At 41.3% G+C, this 24,337-nt stretch overlaps 1 protein-coding gene across 4 annotated transcripts in view; it reads left to right on the forward strand.

Annotated features, from left to right (window-relative positions):
- The window catches only part of BCAT1 (branched chain amino acid transaminase 1), a 111,072-nt gene extending 98,010 nt beyond the window's left edge, over positions 1-13,062 (forward strand). For all 4 annotated transcript variants that reach the window (XM_050969063.1, XM_050969054.1, XM_050969073.1 and 1 more), the window contains one exon: positions 5,501-13,062. In XM_050969063.1, coding sequence (XP_050825020.1) covers positions 5,501-5,542 — 42 coding nt within the window. In that variant the 3' untranslated portion in view covers positions 5,543-13,062. The remainder of the gene's footprint in view (positions 1-5,500) is intronic.
- Positions 13,063-24,337: the final 11,275 nt, after the last annotated feature.

The following is a 24,337-nucleotide window of genomic DNA, read 5'->3' on the forward strand; positions in this document are numbered from 1 at the left end:
ACTAAATATGGATCCCTTGACTCTATCAGCTCTTTTATTTTAAATTTTTACTGACTCTTCTGCAGATCTATAGTAAGGGCTTCACCTGATGTGCATGAACTGATGCAGCCATTAAAAAATTGTCAGATTGAGTTATTCATTAATTGTGGCCCATTGTGTGCTATCAACTCTCCTGGAATGCCCTAACGTATTGAGATTTACAGTGTGATATTCAATATGTTGTACAATAGAGTAGTTAATATAATAAAATAAAATAAAATGAATAACATTCCACTAACCCTTCATTTTTTAAATCAAGTAGTGTGCACCAACCTTGGACTGGGGACAGTCGAGCAACTTAGGCAGTTTCAGTAGCTCTTTTAGATTCTTGTTCTTCTACTTATTGCAGGTTTCACACATCGATACTATCATATAAATACTGTCCCAGCTGCTTTTCACCACCCTGCTGACACAAAACAGCTAGAAAGTTGTTGAATCTCTGCCCTGCTGGAGTCTCCCTCTGTGACAGAATTCTCAGGTGGCACAGATCAACCATTGTGGGTCCTAGGATTGTCTCCAGTTACCTCATGGACACCATCCAGGGTAGTCTCTACACCTTTACAAACAAAGTATTGTTTGATCACAACAGAAGCATAACAGGGCAAAAAGAGTTTTCAACACAACAAACAGCCTATATGCACACCTGTCTTACCTAAAGCTTAGGTAGGCCTCGCTTATCCACATGCCCCACCACAGGGTGGGAAGACAATTTACACATCTGCAGTCTCTCCATCCCTGCCACCGGAGTTTCAGGGACTCCAGGTTTTTATCCACTGCAAAATTTTGTTTCAGTTTTCTGCCTGGGTTTCCCCTCTCCTCTGCCAAGGCAAGGGTGTCGAACCCAGCATGGTCTGAGATAAACTTCAGAGGGAATGACACCTGCTTTGTCCCGTGAAGTATTGGTGGCTATCAAGAAGGTTTCTCCATTTTCCTGTTTACCTGCAAACTAACCCATGCTAAAAGTAAACCTTAATAATCATATAGCAAACAACACAATAATAATCAAACTGACAGCTGGAACACATGATACTAATAAACTATCACAGGTAGCTCCCATGCCCTTCACTTGAATCATTTATATTCTGATTCCCCCTCAAAAAAATCTCCCCATGTAATTAAAGTGGAATACAGTATTGTTTGCTGTGCTCTGCTAAGCAGCTTCCACATTCCACCATGGAGGTGTGGAGCATTTCAGTGTTAGAGGAAACGATTCCCATATATTTGTATTTAGCATGTAAAGGGCTTGTGTGTTCTTCTGCATAAAGATGTTGTATGAATTAGGCCCAATTGTCATAGTGGTCTCTATATTAGGAGCTGGACTGAGATGAATAATTCATTTTGTGTATGCCAACTGACAGTGATTAGGTGATAGGGACTTTCAGTTCCAGCGATGAGCACTGCATTTGAACCTGTAACCTAGAGGTGAATCACTCTGTATCCAATTACTAATCACCTCTGCCATCCAATTCCCTCATATGCAATACATGCTAGTTTAACATTTTCAGATTTCTTTGATTATTTTGCATCTAGATCTATTTTTCTGCCACTTATTGTTATTTGTAATCCACAGTCCTCCATGTGCAACAGGATTTACTTGGATTTGAACAGCAGTTCAGTGGGAAGTAGAGCTAGAATGACGAATTAGAACTTTGTTGGCAGAACTGATTACATTTCTCACTGCAGTAGCAAGAGACAGGGGAACACTGCAATATGCATTTACACTTGTGTCATTAAAAGGAAATTGTGATTACTAAAGATCGATGGAGATTTTAGATGAAATAATTTACTCTTTGTATAGCATTGGTGTGGTTATGAATGCATCAATCACAGAATACTGTGTTCTATAACAGCTTGAGTTAGAGGATTTAAAGATGAGGTTCTCTCTGGGAATTGCACTGCCTCTAAAATGCCAATCTCCTTCTTCCCTAAATAAAAAGTCCTGAATGCTTTGGCTAATATGGCCAGTAGTCCCAGATATTGTAGATTATTTATGGCTTTCTTCATGATGATTTGTATTTTTAAGGAGGATGCAGTGAAAGCTTGTTCATTTTTAAACTGTAGCTCAGAAAGCAATTTGGCTGGGACAGGTGAACACTTTCAGGTGAAATTATTATTTGTATTAGAGTAGAATTTAAAGGCCACAATCAATATCAGGGCCCCATTGTGCTAGGCACTGTAGAAATATATAATAAGAGACAGTCCTGCTACACACTCTAAATATGCGAGCCTGAGAAAATAGTGGTAGAGAGGGTTGGCTAGAAGAGGAAATATTGTTATCCCCATTTTACAGATCAGAACCTGAGGAGCAGAGAGATTAAGTGACTTGCCCAGGTTACATAGGAAGTCTGTGGCCAATCCAGAAATGGAATCTGATCTACTTAGTCCCAGTATAGTGTCTTAACTTCACAACCATCCTTCCTTTCTAAAATATGAGAATGAACTCAAACCTTTGGCAAAAATTGAATCCATACTGACCCTTTCGGGGAACTTTTGGAAGTCTGGATTGTGATTTCAGTTTTAAGCACCTTTACATTTCTTGGTTCTGAACAGGGTGAGACACTGAAGTCTGAGGCAGGCTGTTCTTACAAACAGAAGCAGGGGGTACTGGAAGTCTCACAAGAGAGTTTGTTTTCATGAGGTTTCCTGCCTATTTTTGTAGGTTCTGGAGGTTCAGATAAATTCCCAAGGTTTTTGAGTTTCACTCAGTTACTTGACAGGTGAATTAATAGCAGTAATTATCCTAATTAGCAGAGTAAACTTCAACATAAAGAACTCACCTCTTTTAATGGAAAATGCTGGTGCAGCCTCTGCTCAGTACAGCTTGGGTGGGCGTGAAGGGAGACAGGAACCTTTATGGTGCCTCATTAGCCAGTGCTTGATCCAGGTCAATTTCTAGTGTGAATCAGAGGAGCCTCACAGCTGCTGTGACTTATACCAGCTGCCTAGGACCCCCAAGGGTCTGTTCCAATAGGAAAGGATCACCAGGGTTAGCGCCAACTCCCTTTTCTCCAGTCATGCCCTCTACATTACAGTGTCTCTTTGCCACCCAGGGATTAGTCTATGCTGGAGGAATCCTGCACTGTTCAATTAAACTGACATTATGGCTGCTTTGCAATGCCAGGGAAGCACCTATGGTGGGGACAAGGAACTGGCCTGGAAATGTCATGAATGGAACCCTGGTTTTCGAGCATGGTGTAAAACATTCCGTCAGCTGCGCTGCAGACCTGTGTCCAGTGATAGCAGAATTAGCAACAGAGAGAAGAAATATCCCCAAGGACTGTTAGAAGACATTATGGTGTTGTGTTGTACAGAGAGCTGTTCAGCCACTAGCCTTTGAAGACATCACTCCCAAATGCTGTTTCTTCAAGTGAACACAGCAACAAGCCAAGAGATTTTTCTCTTCTTGAGAATTCATCTTTTAGATTGCTTGTCTGCCCTAAGGTTTTTCTCATATGGTCTCCATGCTTCCACACTCCATTTCAGTGTGTATACTGGCCCACTAGAGATGTATAGGCTGCAGTGCCTTCCATATGCAGATGATACTCAGCTCTCTGTTGTCATCTTAGTCTGACCCACAAGTGAAGTCTAGAGATAATCTGACTCAAAGGCACTGGACTGGGATTCAGGAGATCTGGGTACCATTCCTGTGTCTGCCACAGTTCCCCATGTGACTTTGGGCAAATTATTTCAGTGCTATGCTACCTTTCCTACCTGTAAAGCAAGGATACTACTTCCCTGGTTTGTCTGTCTATTTAGATTGTAGACTCCTCATGGCAAGGACTGTCTCATACTATGTATATGTACAGCACCTAGTTTACTAGGGCTCTGATGTCAGGGCTTTTAGGTGCTATTGTAATATAAATAGTAATTGAGTTGGCATGTCCAATATTTGAGATTAGACTTAACCTCCACCTGTTCCCTTAACCACAATCCCACATCATATACTGATTTCTCTTCTCTCTCTACTCTGACCGCTGTTTCTCTCACCGTAACAGGGCTTTACCTTCACCATTGTGGTACACTTGACTTGCTAGTCAAAAGCCAAAGTCCTCACCTTCCAAAATAAACAGAAGTCCAAACCCCAAACAACGTTCACCCCTCCTGGGCTCGAGTAGTCTTTTTCTTGGCCCTTCCCAGGGCTAATTTGTATAGCTATAGTCCTTTTTCCACCCAGATCTGCCCTGGTCTCCCTTACTGTTGATGTAGAAGTTGAAAAGTAGCTTCTTTCCACCCTCTCTGGCCAGACAGTCACAAATGGACTCTGAACGGTTCCTTGTCCCATTGTTGCAGAGAGTTTCCATGCCCTGTCTCAGAAGGATCCAGTGCTCCATCTACTACTAACCTATATCCACATATAATTTACCTAAATGAATGAGCTGTGTCTGAGTACAGGGTTTGTGACAGAGAGCCAAAGGGCTGGTCTACACTACGGGGGAAAATCGATCTCAGATACGCAACTTCAGCTACGTGAATAACGTAGCTGAAGTCGAAGTATCTAAGATCGAATTACTCACCGTCCTCATGGCGCGGGATCGATGTCCGCGGCTCCCCATGTCGACTCCGCAACTCCGTTGCGGTTGGTGGCGTTCCGGAATCGATATAAGCGTTTTCGGGGATCGATATATCGCGTCTAGATGAGACGCGATATATCGATCCCCGAGCAATCGATTGCTACCCGCTGATACGGCGAGTAGTGAAGACGTAGCCTTAGAACTGTTTACCTTCAAATTAAGATCAAATGCAGTGTCAGTGTAATAGCTAACTGTCCTCTGCCCTGGGACTGTCTTGAAGAGAGATGGAAGGTCTTTTTCCATCCCTGCCTTCTGTAACTTTGTTTATTACACAGTGAGAGCAGACTCATTCTTCATCCACAGTAGATCTGGTTTTGGTTTACCACGTTGGTGTAACATTTTACTTTGTAAGATTTCTGATTTAGATTTATTTCAGGTTTAATAAAAAAGATGTAATAAAAAGCTACTTTTAAAATAGACACATTTGCATACTGGGGCCTGAACAGGGGCTGCACGTGTGAGCAGATTAGTAAAATGACCACAGGGAATAGTTGCAGGACTTTTAACACTGGTTGTATTAAATGCATAGACACCTCCATCAAAGCAGGACTGGTCTGCTTTATATCGTCTCACAGGAGAGTATCTTCACCCCTTCACAGCCTACTCACATAGAGATGGATAAAGTGTCAAACTGCCTTCAGCTTTGTTTAAAACACAGACTGTATCTAAGGCATAAATCCACAAATAATCTATTTTATAGGGGGCAGCTATGGCAGTGGAAAGGAGCTTTGAAGTAGGTGTAAATTATAGTTACTCCCACCTACAGGGCCCGTTACCCTGCCAGAGTGGTGGAAAAGGGCCTTAGAGCGAACAAAATTTAGGTCCTGGGAAAACTTTGTTGGTGCAGAGTTACCTTATTTCCTGAAATACGTTCTTTGTTTTTGTTTCAGTACGGAAGAGAAGACAGCGAATGGACACTCGTGGTGTCATGAACGCAGAGTGGCGGGGATCAGACCTTCCATACACTACCCGACAGGCCAAACCGTTACACCAGAACAATTGCCGATTTTCTATAGCTGCCTGTTTAGAGCTGTGCGTAGGGTAGTCAGTGTTCTCCCTTTCCTCCCCAGGGTGATTGTTTCCACATGCCAGGGAATGTGAACACAATCATTATGATTTCTACCATAGTCTTGCTAATAGAAGCCTATCTTCTTGTTAGAGATGCTAGATGTAAGCAATAGAACTGTCCCAACTGTTTTCTTGATGCCTCCTTGTGTCTTATGTACAGTCCAAAAACTTGTCAAATACTCTTCAACTGGTCTTCAGTGTAAGCCATGGTGTTTTTCCAACTGCCACCACTACTGGAGAAGACTGCCATATAAAAAAGTTGCCCATTATTTAGGGGAACAGTTACTATCCCTTAGTCCTATTTCATTTGCATCCTCAGGCAATGGATTATGTTTTTCTCTGTTACTCCACTTATGTGGGAGGTTCCTCTCTGCATTCCCAGAGCCCTGAGGAGCCCGTTTTTAATTCTGCCAGCATCATACCCTCACCTTTTAGGCCCCATGTCATAGCAACCACGCCTTTAGAATGAGGATGAATTGGTGGGAAATCCCTTCAGAAACTGGCAACACCACTCCTAAATCAGCTTACAAGAACTTACAAGATACAAAGTGATCTTTCCCCACCCAAGGCTTTACAGTGCTCCCAGCCCTGGCTGGCCCACTTGTTTCTTAATATGATCTTTCTATTTTCTGAAGAGACCAAGGCTTTCCAGTATGGGTTCTCCTATATCTTCCCCTGCTTGCCAGTGGAAAAGTGCTCAGCACAGGAAAACAGGGGGATTTCATTCACTTCTTGTCATTCTACACTACCATGTTCCCTTACCTCTTCACACTCCACTCGACTTGTGATACACTCTCTTGTTGCCAAGATACAAGATACAGAACTGTCAGCTCGCAATTAGGGAAATTAATAACTTCTGTAAATTTTCTTTAACCCTTAAATATACTACCATCCATATAAGCTTTCTCATCTATGTGCACGCTTTTCTCAACTAGTTTTAAGATGTCTTCTGCCAAAAAGGAACTACAGTATTCAGTAGTAATACTCCAAAATGCTAGGGGCCTGATTCTTCTGTTACTCTGGCATGGAACGTATGTAACTTCATAGCTGTCAATGGAATTATACCTGCATAAAATCAGTTTAACAGAATGGAGCCTCAGACCGTACATTTTAAACTAGCCATACAGCAGTATTTTGGGAACTAACTAGTATTTTTTTAATAAGTCAGGAAGAGTTTCTCTCCCACACTTTCTAACTGACCCCACCTATAACTGGCAGTTGCTAACACAATGTAAAATATACTAAGCGTTATCTCTAATGGGCAGCCCCTTGTCTTAAGCCACCACTTAAAATTATCCACAAGGCTTTCTTGTACAGTATTTGGTCAAACATTAACCCTCAGTCTCTACTAGGCCACCATTTTCTGCTGGTCCCATGAGTGGTGGGTTAGACAGATCTTGCTGCAGTCTGTTCTGATACCTTATTGAAGAACAGTTGAAGGTTATCAGTGACAATTATTCAGAGTGAGTTGTTGGACAGTGTTCTATTTAGAATATACCTACAAGCACAAAGTGCTGTTTCATTTATGGTAGCAGTAGTACTGTGAATTTCTTCTACTCACAATTTAAATCTGTACTGTGCTCTGGTCTCTGTTCAGTTTCTTGCGATGTATCATAGACCACTGGTAGTTTATTTATTTGTATTCGTCTACTGGAAAAATTAACATGGAGGATACATTGAGATATGATGTGGGGTAGAGGCGTTTTTCCAACAAGGCAAGTTCCACAACTGAAGAGTGCCTTTGACTAGAGTGTGTCATAGAGCTCATACCAGGTTACGTCATGAATGAGACTATATGGCTTCCTGTTACTGAACCGTAACCTGATCCCTCATGTTTAGCTTAGATAATTGTCTTTGACAGCAAAAGTCTAGGTGGTTCGGTTTGACTGAGGTGCCTGGGGAATTGGATGTGCAACTCCCATACTTGAGATATCAGTAGTATTAACAGAAGTTGCACATCAAATCCCCCCTGGACAATACTGACAGTAAACTACTCACAAGTCAGAATGAAGAAATGAATACCAGTTACAATGATTGATTTAGAGTGGTTGATGTTTTAGAGTCTTAAATCAGACTACAATAATTTTAAGTGGGGCTCGACATTGGCCTGTAGTAGTTGTAGTCTACACTGACTTTTGGGGAGACCTGAGTTAGACCTCCTGTCTCATGTCTTCACCTCTTGTACTGCTGGAGACCTCAAAAGTGCAAGGGCTAACGGAGGACAAAATTGGAAGGTCCACAAAAATATGAGCTATTTCCTAGAGAAAAAGTGAAACCATGTAGAGCACTCCCAGTCAGCTAGTGTCACCTCTGTGAATACTTTTGCTCCCTCTTGGTAAATTCAAACAGCCTTGATTATTTTCATTCAGGCTCTGGGTGAATAGGTTCCAGGTTTTAAATGTTATATACTAAATAAACCCAGCAGAGTATTTTGATATTTCATGACAAGCCTGTGTGGAAATCCATAGCCTGCATTCTGCATCTGTATTATTTTATCCTTTTATCATAAAATTCCAAGAAATAACATTTGTAAATAACAGTGAGCACTTGAGAGATACTGTGTTCTCCTTATTTTAGCCCATATAGTTTAGGAAGGAATTGTGCTATTCCCTGAGCTGATAGACTGTAAAAGAACATCTGCACATCTCTTTTCCATGTGCGCTATTTGTTTAATTGTAGCAGATTAACATAGAAAGGCTATGGTACATCATAACTAGGCAATTATCCATTCTTCATCACTTAGTTATGGTTATACTAATTGATCATTTAAGAAATAAGATAGTCTAACATTAGGAACATTTGGCTGTTCAGAAAAGATCAACAAATTAATAATTGTGTGATATTTGCGTAATTGGCTGCAATTATTTAATGTTTAATTGGGTTGATCAAATGCGATTCAGCCTCTCACATGTGGATGCTTTACAAACAGTGGTACTTTAAAATGATAATGATGAACTATAATTTTTGCAAGTTCTTTCTTTCCCCGCACTTCATTCTTTGATTATTATTTTCAGCCTTGAGCATGTTCCTAATTTTCAGTTTAGTTTCAGCTAGTCATCTGTTAGAAAGAAGTCCTTAAAATGAGATCCCATTTCAGAGGTCCACAAAAACTAGTGTTTCATACAAACCTTGATGATGCAGGAGTTGTGGAATTAGCAGCTGTCACTGTATTGCCAGATTCATAATAGCAGTTCAGGGCAAATTCACCCAGGGGTAACAATGATTTATTCTGGTCAGAACTCTGGCAAAGGATCCTCAGGGTAGAAAGTCCATCCAGAGGAGGTTGTGGCAGCACAAAGCAAATATAATTTCCTTGACAGGGGAGCTAGAAGGGCAGCAAGGACCAAAAAATGGGAGATGCTGGCCAGGGAATATGGCCACGGGATGTTCTGACTCAATATAGTCTTCAACAGTGTCCATGAGAAGGATTCCCAGAAAACCTCATCCATAAGCTAAGTCTGCCCACGTCCCCTAGCAGAAATCCCCGAGAGACTGCAGTGGTAATACTACCTGCCCTTTTTCTGGATGAATCACCACTGGAGTGCTGGGAGATATAATTGACCCTTCCCTGCCTAAGTGCTGGTGATTCTCTTGTCCTTATTTTATATTACAGCTGGAGAATGGTAATCTGAAAAATAGGGCATCTGAAAGGTAAAGGTTCAGTATGTGCTTGTGGGAATGAACACACAATAGAGTGTATCTACACTCAAGTTAGAGGTGTGATTCTCAGCTTGAGGAGACATACCCATGCTCATGCTGATAGAGCTAGCATGCTAAAAATAGAGAGTACGCCGGTGTGAGCAGCAGGAGGGGCTAGCCATCTAAACATGCCTAGGGTCTCAGAAGGGATCATACACAGGGAAGCTAGCTCCTTAAACTACTTCAGCTACACTTCTATTTTTAGCATGCTAGCTCAGTCAGAATTAGCATGGGTATGTCTCGTTGAGCTGGGAGTCGCATCTTCAGCTTGATGTGTAGACATACCAATATGTGAATCACCCCTCATGTCCAAACGACTAGCAGTGGGCAAGGCAGAAGGGGCCAGAGTTGAGAGCTATTTAACAGATCCATCACCAGGGGGAAGGAGAGGAGGAACTCTTGTCCAGTGTTATCTATAGAGCAACCTATGTCATCTCCTCAAATCACGTAGCCCCTTTACTTTGCTTCAGTATGTAACAATGCAGTGTCATAGAGCAAATGTTGCAATGCCCTGTCAGAGCATGGCACAGCGATTGGTCTTCCAGGCATTGCTCAGACTCCTTTTACCTCTTTAGGACTCTGCATATGGTGCACAGAGTAGACAGGCCCAGTAATGAGGGGAAAGCAGCATACAGGTGGGTACACTTGTATCACCGTGTACGTCTATGCTGCAATAAAACAACTACAGCAAGTGTCAGAGCTGGGGTCAACTGACTCAGACTTGTGCTCCAGGGCTAAAAATAGCAGTGCAGATGATTGGACTGGAGCCTGGGCTCTGAAACCCTCCCCTGTCACCAGGTTACAGAGTCCAGGCTCCAGCCCAAACCCAAACTTCTACAGTGCTATTTTTAGCTCAAAGCGCAAGCCCCATAAGCCTAAGTCAGCTGACCCAGACTCTGAGACTTGTTGCTGTGGGTCTTTTATTGCAGTGTAGACACACTCGCATTCCAGATACCTAAAGCAGAGCTAATACTAATGACCTAGCCAGGGATGGGGTGGGTTCTCCATCACTTGGAATCTTTAAATCAAGATTGGAGATGTCTTTCTAGAAAATATGCTGTAGCTCCACCAGAAGTTATGGGCTTGATGCAGAGTTTATGGGATGAACTACAGCCTATGCTATGTAGGAGGTCAGACTAGATGATCATAACAATTCTTTTTGGCCTTAAAATTTATTTGTAAGAAGTATGTATTTATAGCCTCCCCGGGCTGTCAGTGTCTGTGCTTTCAGTCTTCACCTGGGTCTTTTTCCCCATCACCTATTTTGCAAGTAATGTTACCACAGGTAGGTATCAGCTTTTTCCTTTCCCTGAGGTGCTCAACCCCTGCTCAGGGCACAGGCCCCACCCACACTCCACCCCTTCAGCCAAAGCTCTGCCTCTTCCCACTCCCTCCCCTAAACGTGCCTGGTCCCCACTCCTCCTGCACACCGCAGAACAGCTGCTTGCGGGAGGCACTGAGAGAGAGGGAGAGGAGTAGATTGGCAGAGCTGCCGGCAGACAGGAGATGCTATGGGGAGGAGGAGAAGTTAATTGGTAGGGCTGCCAGTGGGTAGGAGGCACTGAGGGAAGGGAGGAACTGGCTGCTGGTGAGTGCAAAGCACCTGCTAATTTTTTTTGTGGGTGCTCCAGCCCACGGAGTCGGTGCCTATGAACGTTGGGGCTAAATTTTAGCACAGTTAGTAACTCACATTAATGGGGCCTTTGCAGTTAATTCCCTATGTACTGTGCTGGAAAGGCAATTTCTTTGGTGCTCAAACGGATTTCTGGTCAAGGAGTGTGGAAGTCATTAAAGAGCAGCAGAATGAGGAAAAAGGTGATGGGCTTTTAGCTGCACAATACGTTTTATTGCAAGTGTTTTACTCATCCCCGTCTGCAAACTTCTTCCAAAATATTTTTATTAAAGCTTTTAAAACTGATTTCCTTTCAAATGGTCAGCCTCTAGACAAGAATGTGCAAGGCATTCCATTAATTCAAATTCTATTAAACATGATGAACAAAAACAGCTTTAGTTTAAACAGTAAGTCTGGAGTCTCATGGCCTTCATGAAATGCAAAATACACTACTGATTTCTGATTTCTTTCCATGTATCTAACCAAATTATAACTGAAGGCCAAGTAGGCTATTAATACCTGGAGCATAACACAAAAGCCTAGCCAGAAACTTTTTATCCTGAGTTCTTTGATCCCATTTGCAAAATGGGGGACCTATTAGAGAGGAGAGTTTGAGCAAAGGCTGAGGAGCCACATACTCCAGAGTTTCAGTTCTGGCTCTGACATTGACTCTGTGATCATGGGCAAGTCATCTAGCCTCTCTTTGACTCACTTGCCCACCTGCAAAATGGAAATAGTGCAACCGAACTCACAGGTATTGTGAGGAATAAATACCCAGTGATCTCATATGTTGGTCTGGGGGACATGGGAGAAATCTTAAAGAGTCTGCCCTGGTATGAGCAGAGAAGCATAAGCCAACTACTAGCTGCTGAACCTAGGTAGGCATTTCCCCATATAGGAAGGTTATCCCGTAACTGTCTACCACAGGGTTCCTTGCACCTTTCTCTAAAGTATCTTGTACTGGTCACAATCAGAGACAGGATACTGGAGTAGAGGGAGCACTGATCTGATGATCTAGTATGGCAATTCCTATGCCTGTCCATCAGGAGGTGGACACAGTCTGTCCTTTCACTCCTCTGAATGCAAGGATTAAACCAGGCTAGTGCTGCCAGCAATAGCCTCCCTTAAAGACCCCAGCCAGCAAAGCAGGTCCTCCTTTGAGCAAGGAGGAGGAAGATGAATGATCCTCATCCAGGAGTCTTGCTGGGGAGGTGTGCATTGTCACCGTCCTCTAGTCATCAGCGCTCCTATAATCCAAAAACTGAACTGTGTGTTTGCAAAGCACTTTGAGGACAAGCATGTGTGTAAATGCAAAGTATTATTATAATTATTACTACTTCTTATGTGGCTTGTAGGATTCAATCCAGCCTTTAACAAAATAGAATTTATTTTGCTACAGGTAAAATCTCTTCTGTTAATCTAATTCACTTCAAGAAATCTGTTTAAGCAGCACAGATAGATGCCAGGCACAGAACCAGCATTTGAAGCATCCCTTCCTGATTAATTGCAACATCTTGATTATACAGAAGAAAAATGTTATATATAGACACACACTTTTTGTATGGTATGTCTTATTTTTAAGGTTTCCTGCAGTAGGACCATAATCCTGCAAAATGCATAGCTCAGTTCCAAGTTTAAACCTGCAGCTGGCACACAGTACAGACTTGACAAGAGCACTGTTCACTGATCAGAGGTAAATTTAATTTTTATGTTTGTCAAAATAAAATCAAGGGCATAGGAGCAACTTAATCCATCATGCTTCTAAACTCCCGTGTATTAGAAGTCCACCCTGTCCCATATTAGAACTGTGCCTTATAACATAACATTCAAATCACCCTGTGGGATCTATCCTACTAAGGTGCTGAGTGCTCTTGACTTCAGCAAGTTGCAGTTGAGAATTATTAGTGCTGTTTTTTATCCAGTTCTACAGAAATACATTTTGTCCTGAAGCCCAAGATTGTGCAAAGAATAACTGATATTTTCTAAACTACCTCCTCCTAATAGTAAGATAATGTTACTTCTTGCTTAATTTAGGTAGCTGGATTGTTATTCATAATGGAGGAGGAAGATACTGACATTGCATTGGTAAAGAAACACTAGTATCAGCATCATCCTACCTATTCCTTTGTTAAACATGGTGGTTATTAGCCTAGGTGCAAATATATTTTCCTTGATCAAGATGGAAAAATCTGACAACTGCATTAGCCAAACCATGCTATAGGTGTCCCCAGTTCCACAGATGAGGACTTGATTCTCCATTGCCCTTGTGCATTTACACCAGTGCAAAGTAGGTGTAAAAATGCTACCAGATGAGACTGGTCATGCTTTTGGGCTGTGGCACAACTGCAAAAAAACCTCTGTCCCCATGGGCTAGAGAACCATGCCAGTACCCTACTAGCACCAGTCATGTTGAAAACACTCTGCTGTTGCCAGTGTGGATAGACCCATTTGACTCTCCTTTAATCCAAAGGAAGACCTGTGTTGAAATACACAAAATAAATCCCCCTGCCCAAAAAAAAAAAAGGATAGAAAGGCTCAATAGATAAAGGATAGAAAGAATCAATGTTTTTTTGGATATGTTTATTCTGGGTTTGCTCATTTAAAAAATGTGATTTTAAAAACCACACACAATCAGTCACTTTTTACGTGAATTATTAAGGCCAAGATATTAAAATTGGACCCTAACAGTCAATAGGAGCTGCTGAGTGCTAAGCACTTATGAAAATTTGGCCATTTTTTCAGGAGCGCAGATAAAGATTCAGGAGTCTAAGTTTTGTAAGTTTTTTTGCCTAAATGTTTAGAATTGCAGGCTGGGTGAGGTTATTGTAAGAAAAGAGACTAAGACTTTGAAGAAGAAATTAACCATGATTTACAAATGACTTTACAATTCTTTGTAATAAGCCCCATGGGGAATCGCTTATGTTAATGACCGACTATGTCTGTGGAAAAATATTAGGTAAAATATGTTCTCTTTCCATCCATATAATAGTTAGTTCTCTTGGTACGTTTAAGTCTCTTTTAGAACCTGATCCTGCCAGGTGCTTAGAAGTTGACTTAAGTGGGAGCTGATGGTGCTCAGCAGCTATCGGAAGCACTTGCCATCTAGCAGGATCAGACAGACTGAAGGGGTCATCAAATCTATTACATCTAGCATAATTGTAAAAGTGATTGAGATAAGAAAAAGAGCTTTTGATAACTTTCTGTACAGGAATATGTACAAACTTTTGGTTTTCTTTTTAAAATATACATGGATTTAAAAATAATTTGGTTTTAATTGTTTTTAAAAAATTCCCAACAACCTCAAATCCACCCATAATCTTTAAGAAGTATCCCAGAAGAAAAGCAAGCAACTGCAGTGACACTTTCTTAAGGTACCTAGGACTCTGAGTCACATTGGTACCCTGCTGCATCCTGCTTGAGGAAGTCTTTCTTATGGTAGCTGGCTGTCAGCTCCCTGTCACTGCCAGCCCTTCAGCCACTCAAACACTCTCCTCTGGGCTCTGCCAGTCCTTACTTTGCCTTGCAGGTTAACAATAGGTACGTCCCAGTCCCCCAGCCACTCCAAAAGCATCCCCCCCCATAGTGTTCAGCCCCTGTCACTGCACACCCTGTAATTACGAGGATTGCAACTCCCAAGGGAATAGAACACAAATAACATCTCATTTGATTCAACTGAGTACCAGCTCCAATATAAGAACACAGCACTGTAATCTATTAATACTCAAAACAAATATAAATGTATTAATAAATGCGGAGATTTAAGAGATAGTGAGGAACGGTAATAAGAGCCAAAAGTTACAAATAAAAGTATAACAGACGTCTGCTAGATTAAAATTTAACTTTAGCAGGCTATAATCCTTTGTCTAAAATAGTCTCTCACCTAAGCTTTTTCTGCAGAGCTTGCTGGTTTCAGTCAAACCAGGATCCAAAACATTCATGAATCTCACACCCTCCTCCACCAAGGGTGTTCCTTAGTGAAATGGATAACATAGGGGTCCTTTTTCCTTTCTCTTATACCTCAGAGTTTAGCTTTGCACTCCTGAGACAAGACAACCACCGGTGGTTCTAGTCTTTGGTGTCTCCCCATGTTGACATCACATCCTCCCAGTTGATTTAGAATACAAATGTAGCTCCCATTGTGTTTGGCTTCCAATGATTTTCAGTCAATACTGAGTGTTAGTGGGAGGTGCCAGGGTGAAGCCTTCTATCCACAGAACAGGTACAGCAAGGACAGTGTCCTTATAACCTTCTCCTACAGTGCTCCGCCACAGTACCTCAGTCATGTTCTGGGGTCCGCATAGTATTTCTATGCCCATTCAGCCCTTAGAGCAAGACTGCTAATTTAGTGCCAAATGTTGGAGTGATGATTTATGATGTGTATCACTATCTGGGAAAGTGCTTATCACAAGCGTAAGTGCTTAAAGCTATGCACATGCTTTCCTGAATCAGAGCCTAATAGCTTGACTGAGACCAGCAACTCACTTCATATAGGTCATCAAACAGCAAAAAAATGTTAGGTGCTAGATTCAAGCCAACCATGTATGATGAAAGGTTCCATATCTTTTCAAATCCAACTCCCACAAAACCTTTCTATCATATCATGTGCCACTAGCTGGCTAGGGCTTGTGAAAGGAGGAGAATTAGGTAATTGTTAACTATTATCATCCCTTAATTTAAGATGTTGCCAAGAAATTAATCTCTTTCTTCTCCATCCTTCACCTTCTAGTAGGGTTGCCTGGGCTGCTGCAGTATAAATTGACTGGATATTGAAGGGTCTTTATCATGATTAGGAATAATGTGGTTTTTATATGAAATTATAGTAAAGCATTTTCATTAGAGTGGTATGTTTGGGTCAATGAATGCCTCAATCTAATCAGTTTCTGAACTGGTTTTTAATGTACTGTAGAAATACTTGGAATTCCGTCTTTTTAAGTAGGAGAAATTGTCAACTTAAACAGGGAGAAATAAACACCTCTGAAGAATCTCTGCATTCATAAATGTTCAAGTTAACAGGATATTTTACCAAGATCTGAGCATATAAAAGTATTAAAGGAACAGATGTGTGGGAAAAAAATATTGGGTAAAGTAAAGGAGTCTCTACCTCATCCTTCTTTAAAGATTTTGTAGAAGCACAATTAAACACTCCTAATGGCATTGTTATACACAAACCATCTGGCATGAAAGAAACACTTTATATTTGTATGTCTAAACTTCCTGTTATAACTGTATTTTGCTGGCAATAGAAGCAGTCTATATTGTTTGCAGTTTCCTCATTAGATCTGTAATTATGCAGTGTTTCTGTTTTCAATAAAGGAATTTAATGGACCACTGTTTGTGGCATGTTATGAAATTTACACTGTCAAAGACATCTAATATGACATAATTACCACATGTATATGTAAAATTTAATTTTGAAAGCTGAATTTTAAAATATTTTACCAAATTAGGCCAATAGGAACACACACAGTGCTGAGGAGCTAATTGTGTAGTAAAAATCCTAAATTCCAGTTCTGCCCTCAGTTACCCATTGAAGTCAAGGGGCCATGGCATCCAAGGAAATGGGTGAAGAATTGGGCCCTAAGACTATCGGACATGCATTTTCTAGCCAAACCTGGATGCAGACATACTTATTTCATTAGAGTAAAAGCTGTTGGGCAAATGAAGCAGTTAAACTGACTGGCTGCTAACCACATTGTCATGAAACAGCTTTTAACAGCACATCAGAACTTTGCAGCAGTGATTAAATGAAGCCATTATTATCAGGATTTCTCAGCGAAGATTTCAGGGGAGTGAAAAAATCCAGAAGAAAACTTAATACTTACAGTGCTTATTTCACAGGGTGTTTCTGAGGGGTAAGGACATTGACCAATGTGTAGCATTTTGAAGAGGGAAAGGATTGTAGAATGGTTGTCATTAAAATCATGACACTTACCATATCTAGTAGTCACATTTCCCAAATGACTTGCCCTATTTCCCATTCTCAGTACAGTGAATACTGCAAATAAGATGGTACAGATCCATACACCGATGAGGTACACATCAGTGGTCCCCCATATACATGTAAATACTAAATGTTAGTTATTGTTAAGGAAATGACAAGCTTGCATGTCAGAATCAGATTTATTTCCATGTTCCCCCTTTCTATTCTCCCTCATTCAATCAAAGTGCTTAGTAGTAGTATTAGCCTTTGTTTTGCTAATACAATATTCAAAGCCTGCTTATCCCAAGTAGTGTTAATTTGGGGCCTGGTCCTGCAAAGTGCTGAGCATTCTCTAATAAATGATTAGCACCATCAATAGGTCCAGACCATTAGTGAGAAAGAGAGAGAGAGAGACTGCTTCCTGCTGCAAAATCTTGAGAGGATCCATTCACCAATACTATTTGGAGATTCCCAATGAGTGACAAAAGCTTTATTTGTCAAAGAGCTTGTTTGCTCCTTTGAGCGAAGAATAGTATAAAGGGAAACATTGTTCTTGCAGGGCTTGAAGTATGCACTTGTAGTTTCCAGAACAATACTTCTAAGGTACAGATTCCTCTAAAACAGAGATGACAAATATGTCTATCATTGAAAGACTGATTTGAAAACATTAGTTAGATGGGGGGCAGAGAGAAAAAATGTCTTCTATATAGCTCTTCAGACAAGGAAAGATGCAAAAAAGTTGTGCCAGAGTTTCTGATAAATGCAGTCCAAATACAGACTTGGAATTCAGTGCTTGGAATTATGTTGGCAAAAAGGTGGTTTTCAAGGGGGAGAGATAGCTCAGTGGTTTGAGCATTGGCCTACTAAACCCAGGGTTGTGAGTTTAATCCTTGAGGGGGCCATTTGGGGATATAGTTGAGGATTGGTCCTGCTTTGAGCAGGGGGTTAGACTAGATGACCTCTTGAGGTCCCTTCCAACTCTCATATTCTAGACACTAGAATGAACATCAGAGCTCATACAGGGAAATCCTTATGATGCTACTTCTTTTGAACAATAAAGTACTATAATAAACTTCCATTAATTCATGTCTATCATAAAAACTCCAACATCACCACAGTTCATTAAAATGCCTTTTAGTTATGTAAGGAAGAAGTTACTCACTCTGTGCAGTAACTGTGGTTCTTTAAGATGCGTTCCCCCTATGGGTGCTCCACTTCCGGTGACTTCGGAACAGTATCCCCACAGGAAGGAGGGGAGGAATTGAGTCCAGAACTGAAGACAGGACTGCATTGCCAAGTGCCACATCTGACCTGGAGACATGGATCAAGGCACAGTGTTCAGAAAATGTATCTAGTAAAGCGTAAGTAATGACCTTGTGCATCTCAGGTACTAGGATGTTTTTTTGAGGAATGCCATAGATGTTACTTGTGATCTGGTAGAATGTGCTACTCACTTCAGGGGGTTGAGCAAAGATTGTGGACACCTATTTATCCACAATGGAAATGAAGCATCTGTGTGACTTCCCAAAATTGACTGATTCTGGCTAGATAGAAGGCCCATGCCTGTCTAACATCTAAGGTATGAAAATAAATTGAAACATACTTGTTTTTTGGACAAAAACACCAGATGAATGGACAGGGTAAGATGAAAATCCAGTAGTACCTTAGGTAAGAATTTATGATGTGGGTGTAAAGAGACTTTGTCCTTGAAGAACACTGTAAAGTGGAGGAGGTTTGCTATCAAGCCCCTCTTCTTCCCCCCCTCTCCCTCCCCCTTCCCCTCCCCAATTTCTCTGACTCTACAGGTCAACGTGATAGCTACTAAAAAGTCTGTCTTCATGGATAAGTGAGGCAAAGAATAGGTTGTCATAGATTCAAATGGAGGTCTTGTTAGACATCTAAGTATGAGGTTGAGGATCCAAATCAGAATGGGCTCCTAATTTAGGGGATAGAGGTTCCCCAAACCCTTAATAAACTGTGAAGAGATAGGGTGAGCAAATATAGAAATCCTTCTACTGGAGGATGAAAAGTTGATATTGTAGCCAAGTAAACCATAATCAAGCTAACTGGTAACCCGGATTTCTTTAAATCCAACAGGTAATCCAGGATAGCTGACAGAAATGAGGATTCAGACATGAGTCAGTGGTGTTAACACCAATGGTTGAATCTCTTCTATTGCTGCAAGTAATTCAAGTGGACTCCTTTTTACGATTCAGTAACACTTACGCTTCCACAGAGCAGATAGATTCTAATCCTGCGAACTATTGAGGAACCATGCCTTGAGTTGGGGGTGAAGTAAATGACTTGCGTCTTGGGAGAAGAGATGAGGAACGATCGGAAGTTTTGATCATTGGGTGGGCGCACAGGTGAAGCAGAGTAATGATACCAAGATTGTCAGGTCAGTCCTAAAAGGTTAACCCTGGACTTTTTGTATCTGATCTTGTTCATCATTCCCAGTGTTAGCAGTGCTGGAGGAAACACATGGAATAGTCCCTTTATCTCAGATAGAAGAAAGTTATGTTCCAGAGAGTGATGGCCTAGACCTCCTCTTGAGCAAAAGAGATGATTGTACTTGTTCTCGGAAGTAGCAAAGAGATTCACCTCTGGATGTTCCTAATTTTGAGATATGCTGTGGGGAATCTGAGTCCTGGGAGAAATGCCTGCTGAGGGTGTCACCTCCTGGTTTTCTGAACCCCAGGGAGGTAAATGGCTGAAATTTGGATCTGATAGGCTATACACCAGTTCCACAGCTTTATTGCTTCAGTGCACAGGGAGGGGGATATTTCTCCCTCTTTTTTGTTGATATAGAACATGAAGGCCACGTTGTCATCATGATCCTGATGGATTTTCCCTGATGAGGAGTGGAAAATGAAGACAATGACTGCCTTGAGTTCCAACAGATTGATGTGGAAACTGATTTCCTGAGGCAACCATCTGCCCTTAGCTATGAGAGAACTGAGATGAGCTCCCCATCCCAACAGAGATGTATCCATTGCTACGGTTATTGTTGGAGGTGACTGAATGAAAGGAGTGCTGGCATCGGCATTGAGTTTGATCTTTCCACCTGGAAGCAATGGAGGCAGTCTTGCGTGACTGGTCACAAAGGTGCAATATGACCCAGAATCTGTGGACAGTTTCTTACTGAGGTTTGAGAACTCCCTTGAATTGTCCTGACTAGGTCTGATAAAGCTAAGGATCTGTCTGTGCGAAGGTGTGCCCTGGCTGTCAACAAATCTAAGTACACCCTTGTGAATTGTATTCTCTGTACAGGGGTTGCTGTGGATTTTCTTTTATTGAGCTGAAGACCTAATTCCTAGAAAAAAGAAAGGACTATCTGAGTGGATGATTACTGCTTCATAAAATTGACCCTTGAACAGCCAGTTGTTGAGGTACGGGAAGACTAAAATTACCTCCTGGTGAAGGTAAGTGTCCACTACTGCTGAACCTTTGAGAACACCCTTAGTGTTACCTGGAATTTTGAGAACCTCCAGCAGTGGTAATTTAACTATTTCACTCCAGACAGCGTTAGGAATAAATCAACAGGAACACAGCAATTCCATCTGATAAATGCAAGTAAGTGTGCTCTTATCTAACATTGCAGTTTATTAGATTTAAGTACACACAGACATAAGCACTAGGTTTAGAACATCCCAGATATTTACCTAATATCTGGAATGGTATTGAGTAATTAACAGCGGGTTCACAGTGGCCAATTGCTCACCCACCGTGGAGAAAAAATGTCAGGAAAAACGTATCTCAAGATGGCTTCAAAGGACTGCTCCAAAGTACACTTTATTAGCTAATCTTTGTATAGCTAACTTCTAAAAAACACATAGGTCATAATTATCCCTACTGGATCATCACTTTTTCTAACTTTCAATACTTCTAATATGTGAGGCATCCAGATTCAAGGTCCTCTTCCCACCAAGGTTTTCAGTCTCAGTTGTTGACTTGTCTTTCCCCTCCTCCCATTCTGATTAGCAGAAGTTGCCAAATAATTACGATCTTGCTTCTGAAAGCCTGTCTCCAAATTAACCCTTAACTATGTAGTGTTCTATTTTATTAATTCATAGTGGCTGAGTACTCATAATATAATTGCAATTAGTTTGATCACATTCTGGGGTATACACACCCTTCAAATCCAGGGCAACATTAGGGCCAAGGAAAGACTAATGGAAGCAATCTGCATTGAAAGAGTTCCTGGCCTATAGTAAAGAGTATACAGCTGTGCCACTGTAAGAGCACTTGTGTAGCCACATTATGCGGATGGGAGAGCTCTCCCATCGACATACTAAAACCAGCTCAACATAGCGCTGTGCACATGAGCACTTATGCCAGTAAAACTTATGTCGCTCAGAAGGGTATTTTTTTCAGATCCCTCGAGCAATAAAAGTTTTGCTGACATAAGTGCTAGTGTAGACTTGGCCTTCGAGTGTCCATTGCTGACTGAGAGAGCCTCCCAACAAGAATGGCAATGTTTGAATTATGGAGATCCTGGCATGACCTGCCAAGAGAGAGGTAGAGGAACAAAGTTAATCATCTCACTACTTATCTTCTATCTAACTACCTTATGTCTAATGCCAGCTAATATAAAACTATAAACAAGAAGTTAGCCAAAACATGCTCAAGACGGACACAGTAGGGCACCATTTCAGGCTGAGGCGATTGAGAAGGAACTGAGGGCAGTTAACGCACACATCCCTAGGTAGCCTTGGTGCAAGGCATGAAGATGTATAGGATGCATGCGTGGGCTGAATGGACACTGCTGATGGAAAATCTCTGATCAAAGGCTCAAGCAATGCCTGCGCACCTGAAGTGGAGCACCTATAGGTACACTATTCGAAGAACTATTTTTTACCACAATCCAAAATGGCCTGGAACCAAAAGCAAATGGTAGACCCTACCTAAAATGACTTCATAACAATTTTGTCCATCTCTATCCTAGATGATTTTGAAATTCAACTGTGGGATTATCAAAAAAGGGCTCAGCATTGGTCTCATGCTCAATTAAATCAGTGGGTCATTTATCATAGACTTCAATGGGAGTGGAGTTAAGTCAATGCTGAGAACTGTTGAAAAGTTTTTATGCTAGGTGAGGGTAAAAATAATCATAGAAATGTAGAGCTGGAGAGAACTTCAACAGGTCATCTCATCTGTCCCTCTGTTTCAGGGAAGGATTAAATATACCTTGACCATCCCTGAAAAGTGTTGTCTAACCTGTTCTTGAAGACCACCGATGACTGGGATTCCACAAGCTCCATAGATAACCTATTTCAGTGCTTAACTATGCTCATAGTTAGAAAATTTCCCCTAATATGTAATCTAAATCTCCCTTCCTGCAAATTAACATGATTACTTCTTTTCCTATGCTCAGTTGATATGGTAAACAATTGATCACCGTCCTCTTTATAACAACCCTTTACATATTTGATGTCTGTTATCCTCAGTCTTTTCTAGACTAAACATGCCCAATTCTTTCAATCTTTCCTCACAGGCATGACTTCTAAAACTCTTATCATTTTTGTTGCTCTCTTCTGGACTCTTTCCAATTTGTTCATATCTTTCTTAAAGTGTGGTGCTCAAAACTGAACATAGTACTTCAGCTGAGACTACTGAGTAGAATGGGTGGAGGGATAGCTCAGTGGTTTGAGCATTGGCCTGCTAAACCCAGGGTTGTGAGCTCAATCCTTGAAGGGGCTGTTTAGGGATCTGGAGCACACAAGAAAAACTGTCAGGAACGGTACTTGGTCCTGCTGGCAAAGGCAGGTGACTGGATGTGACTCAACTCAATGACCTTTCAAGGTTCCTTCCAGCTCTATGAGATAGGTACATCTCCATGTATTTTATTTTTTATTAATGGAACAATTACCTCACATGTCTTACATATTACAGTCCTATTAATACATCTCAGAATGACCTTTGCCTTTTTGGCTGCAGCATCGCACTGTTGATTTAAATTCAATATGAGATCCACTGTGTTTCCTTTTCTCTTTCATTTGAAATTTTGAAATTTGAAAAATTTCAACCAGCTCTACAGTTATCTGAAGAGTGTGTATGTTTAGGGGTGTGGGAGGGGCAGAGGACTCACAAGTTTGTGAAAATGTTTCCCAATTTTAAAATAAAAAATTTCATCAGAAGTTTGAATGTCAAAAAAATTCAACCAGCTTTCCTTGTAACAGAGTCACTGGAAGGAACAGCCTTACACAGAGCCTTACACAGAGATTTTGCATACCGGTTTTCAGTTTCATATTTCAGGTGGTTGTCATCTTCCATAAAGGGTTCACCTATATATACTAGATTTAAAAACATAGTTAAGAGCTCAGTGGTTAAGGTGTTCTGAATGAAGGCAAAGGGAGCTGATAGTTGAGCCAAAGAGCAGAGGCAGGGCAAGGATGCTGCTCAGCTCAGTATGCCATCCATCTCCCATCTAGGGAGATTAGTGTTTAAGCAGTATTGTGCTTCAGATGTGCTGCAGAATCAGGTCCTAGTTTGAAATCTTATGTTCATAGTATTGAATTGTATAGCCATATCTTAGATTTTTTTCTAGCCATTATGGTGGTATGTTCTATCTACCTATTTATGAGACCCCCAGTATTACCCTAGCATCTGAGTACTTCTCAAGTATTTAAAAATGGTAATAACAATCTCTGACTCTCTCTCTTCCTCCCAACCTGTAGAAGAAACAGCTTGGTTATGCTGTAGGGGTTTGTGGAGGGGAAGATGTGTTGTCTGCAGATATATGTGAAAGATGGTTTTTTAGGGCAAATTTTCAAGGTATTTAGGCTTCCAAAGATGCAAATAGGAATCTAGTGGGGTTTTCAAAAGTGTCCAGTGGGAGTTAGGTGCCTAAGCATATTTGAAAATCCCACTAAGCACCTGTCTGCAGCTTTAGGTGCCTAAATAGCTTTTAAAGTCTAGTCCTTAGTGAATAGAAGTCAGAGGCAAATGCCCAGGGACTTGACTGGTGTAGGATCAGAACTTTACTGAGGGACAAAGGTAAATTGACTTAATTAGTTTTGCACTGAGTTATAAACATGACAAGATCTGAGGTCAATTTTTCTCTTACAGGAGTGAGTTCCACACTGTAGGCCCATGTCCAGTGAACGTTCTGTCTCCTACACAGAACTTCCGCCTATTGGTTGACAGTTTAATTGTTCCACTGGAATGTATCTGTGTGAAGGTTGTGATCATGGAGAAAAAGGCAACCTCTTAGGTGGCTTGAGTCAATCCTATGGTGATCTTACTCTGCACATTGGGTTGAGGAGTCCATGGTAACTACGCAGGCAGGCTTCTGGAGTTTGTACCAGATGGAGTTTTTTTTCAGGGTGTATGGCATCATTCCCAGATAACGTGACTTCAGTGGGGCACCATGCTGGAGCAATGGTACATTTATGCAGTTCTGTTTGCAGGATCAGGGCCCCAGATTGG

Source organism: Gopherus flavomarginatus, chromosome 1 (assembly GCF_025201925.1).
Source record: "Gopherus flavomarginatus isolate rGopFla2 chromosome 1, rGopFla2.mat.asm, whole genome shotgun sequence".
Taxonomy (NCBI): domain Eukaryota; kingdom Metazoa; phylum Chordata; order Testudines; family Testudinidae; genus Gopherus; species Gopherus flavomarginatus.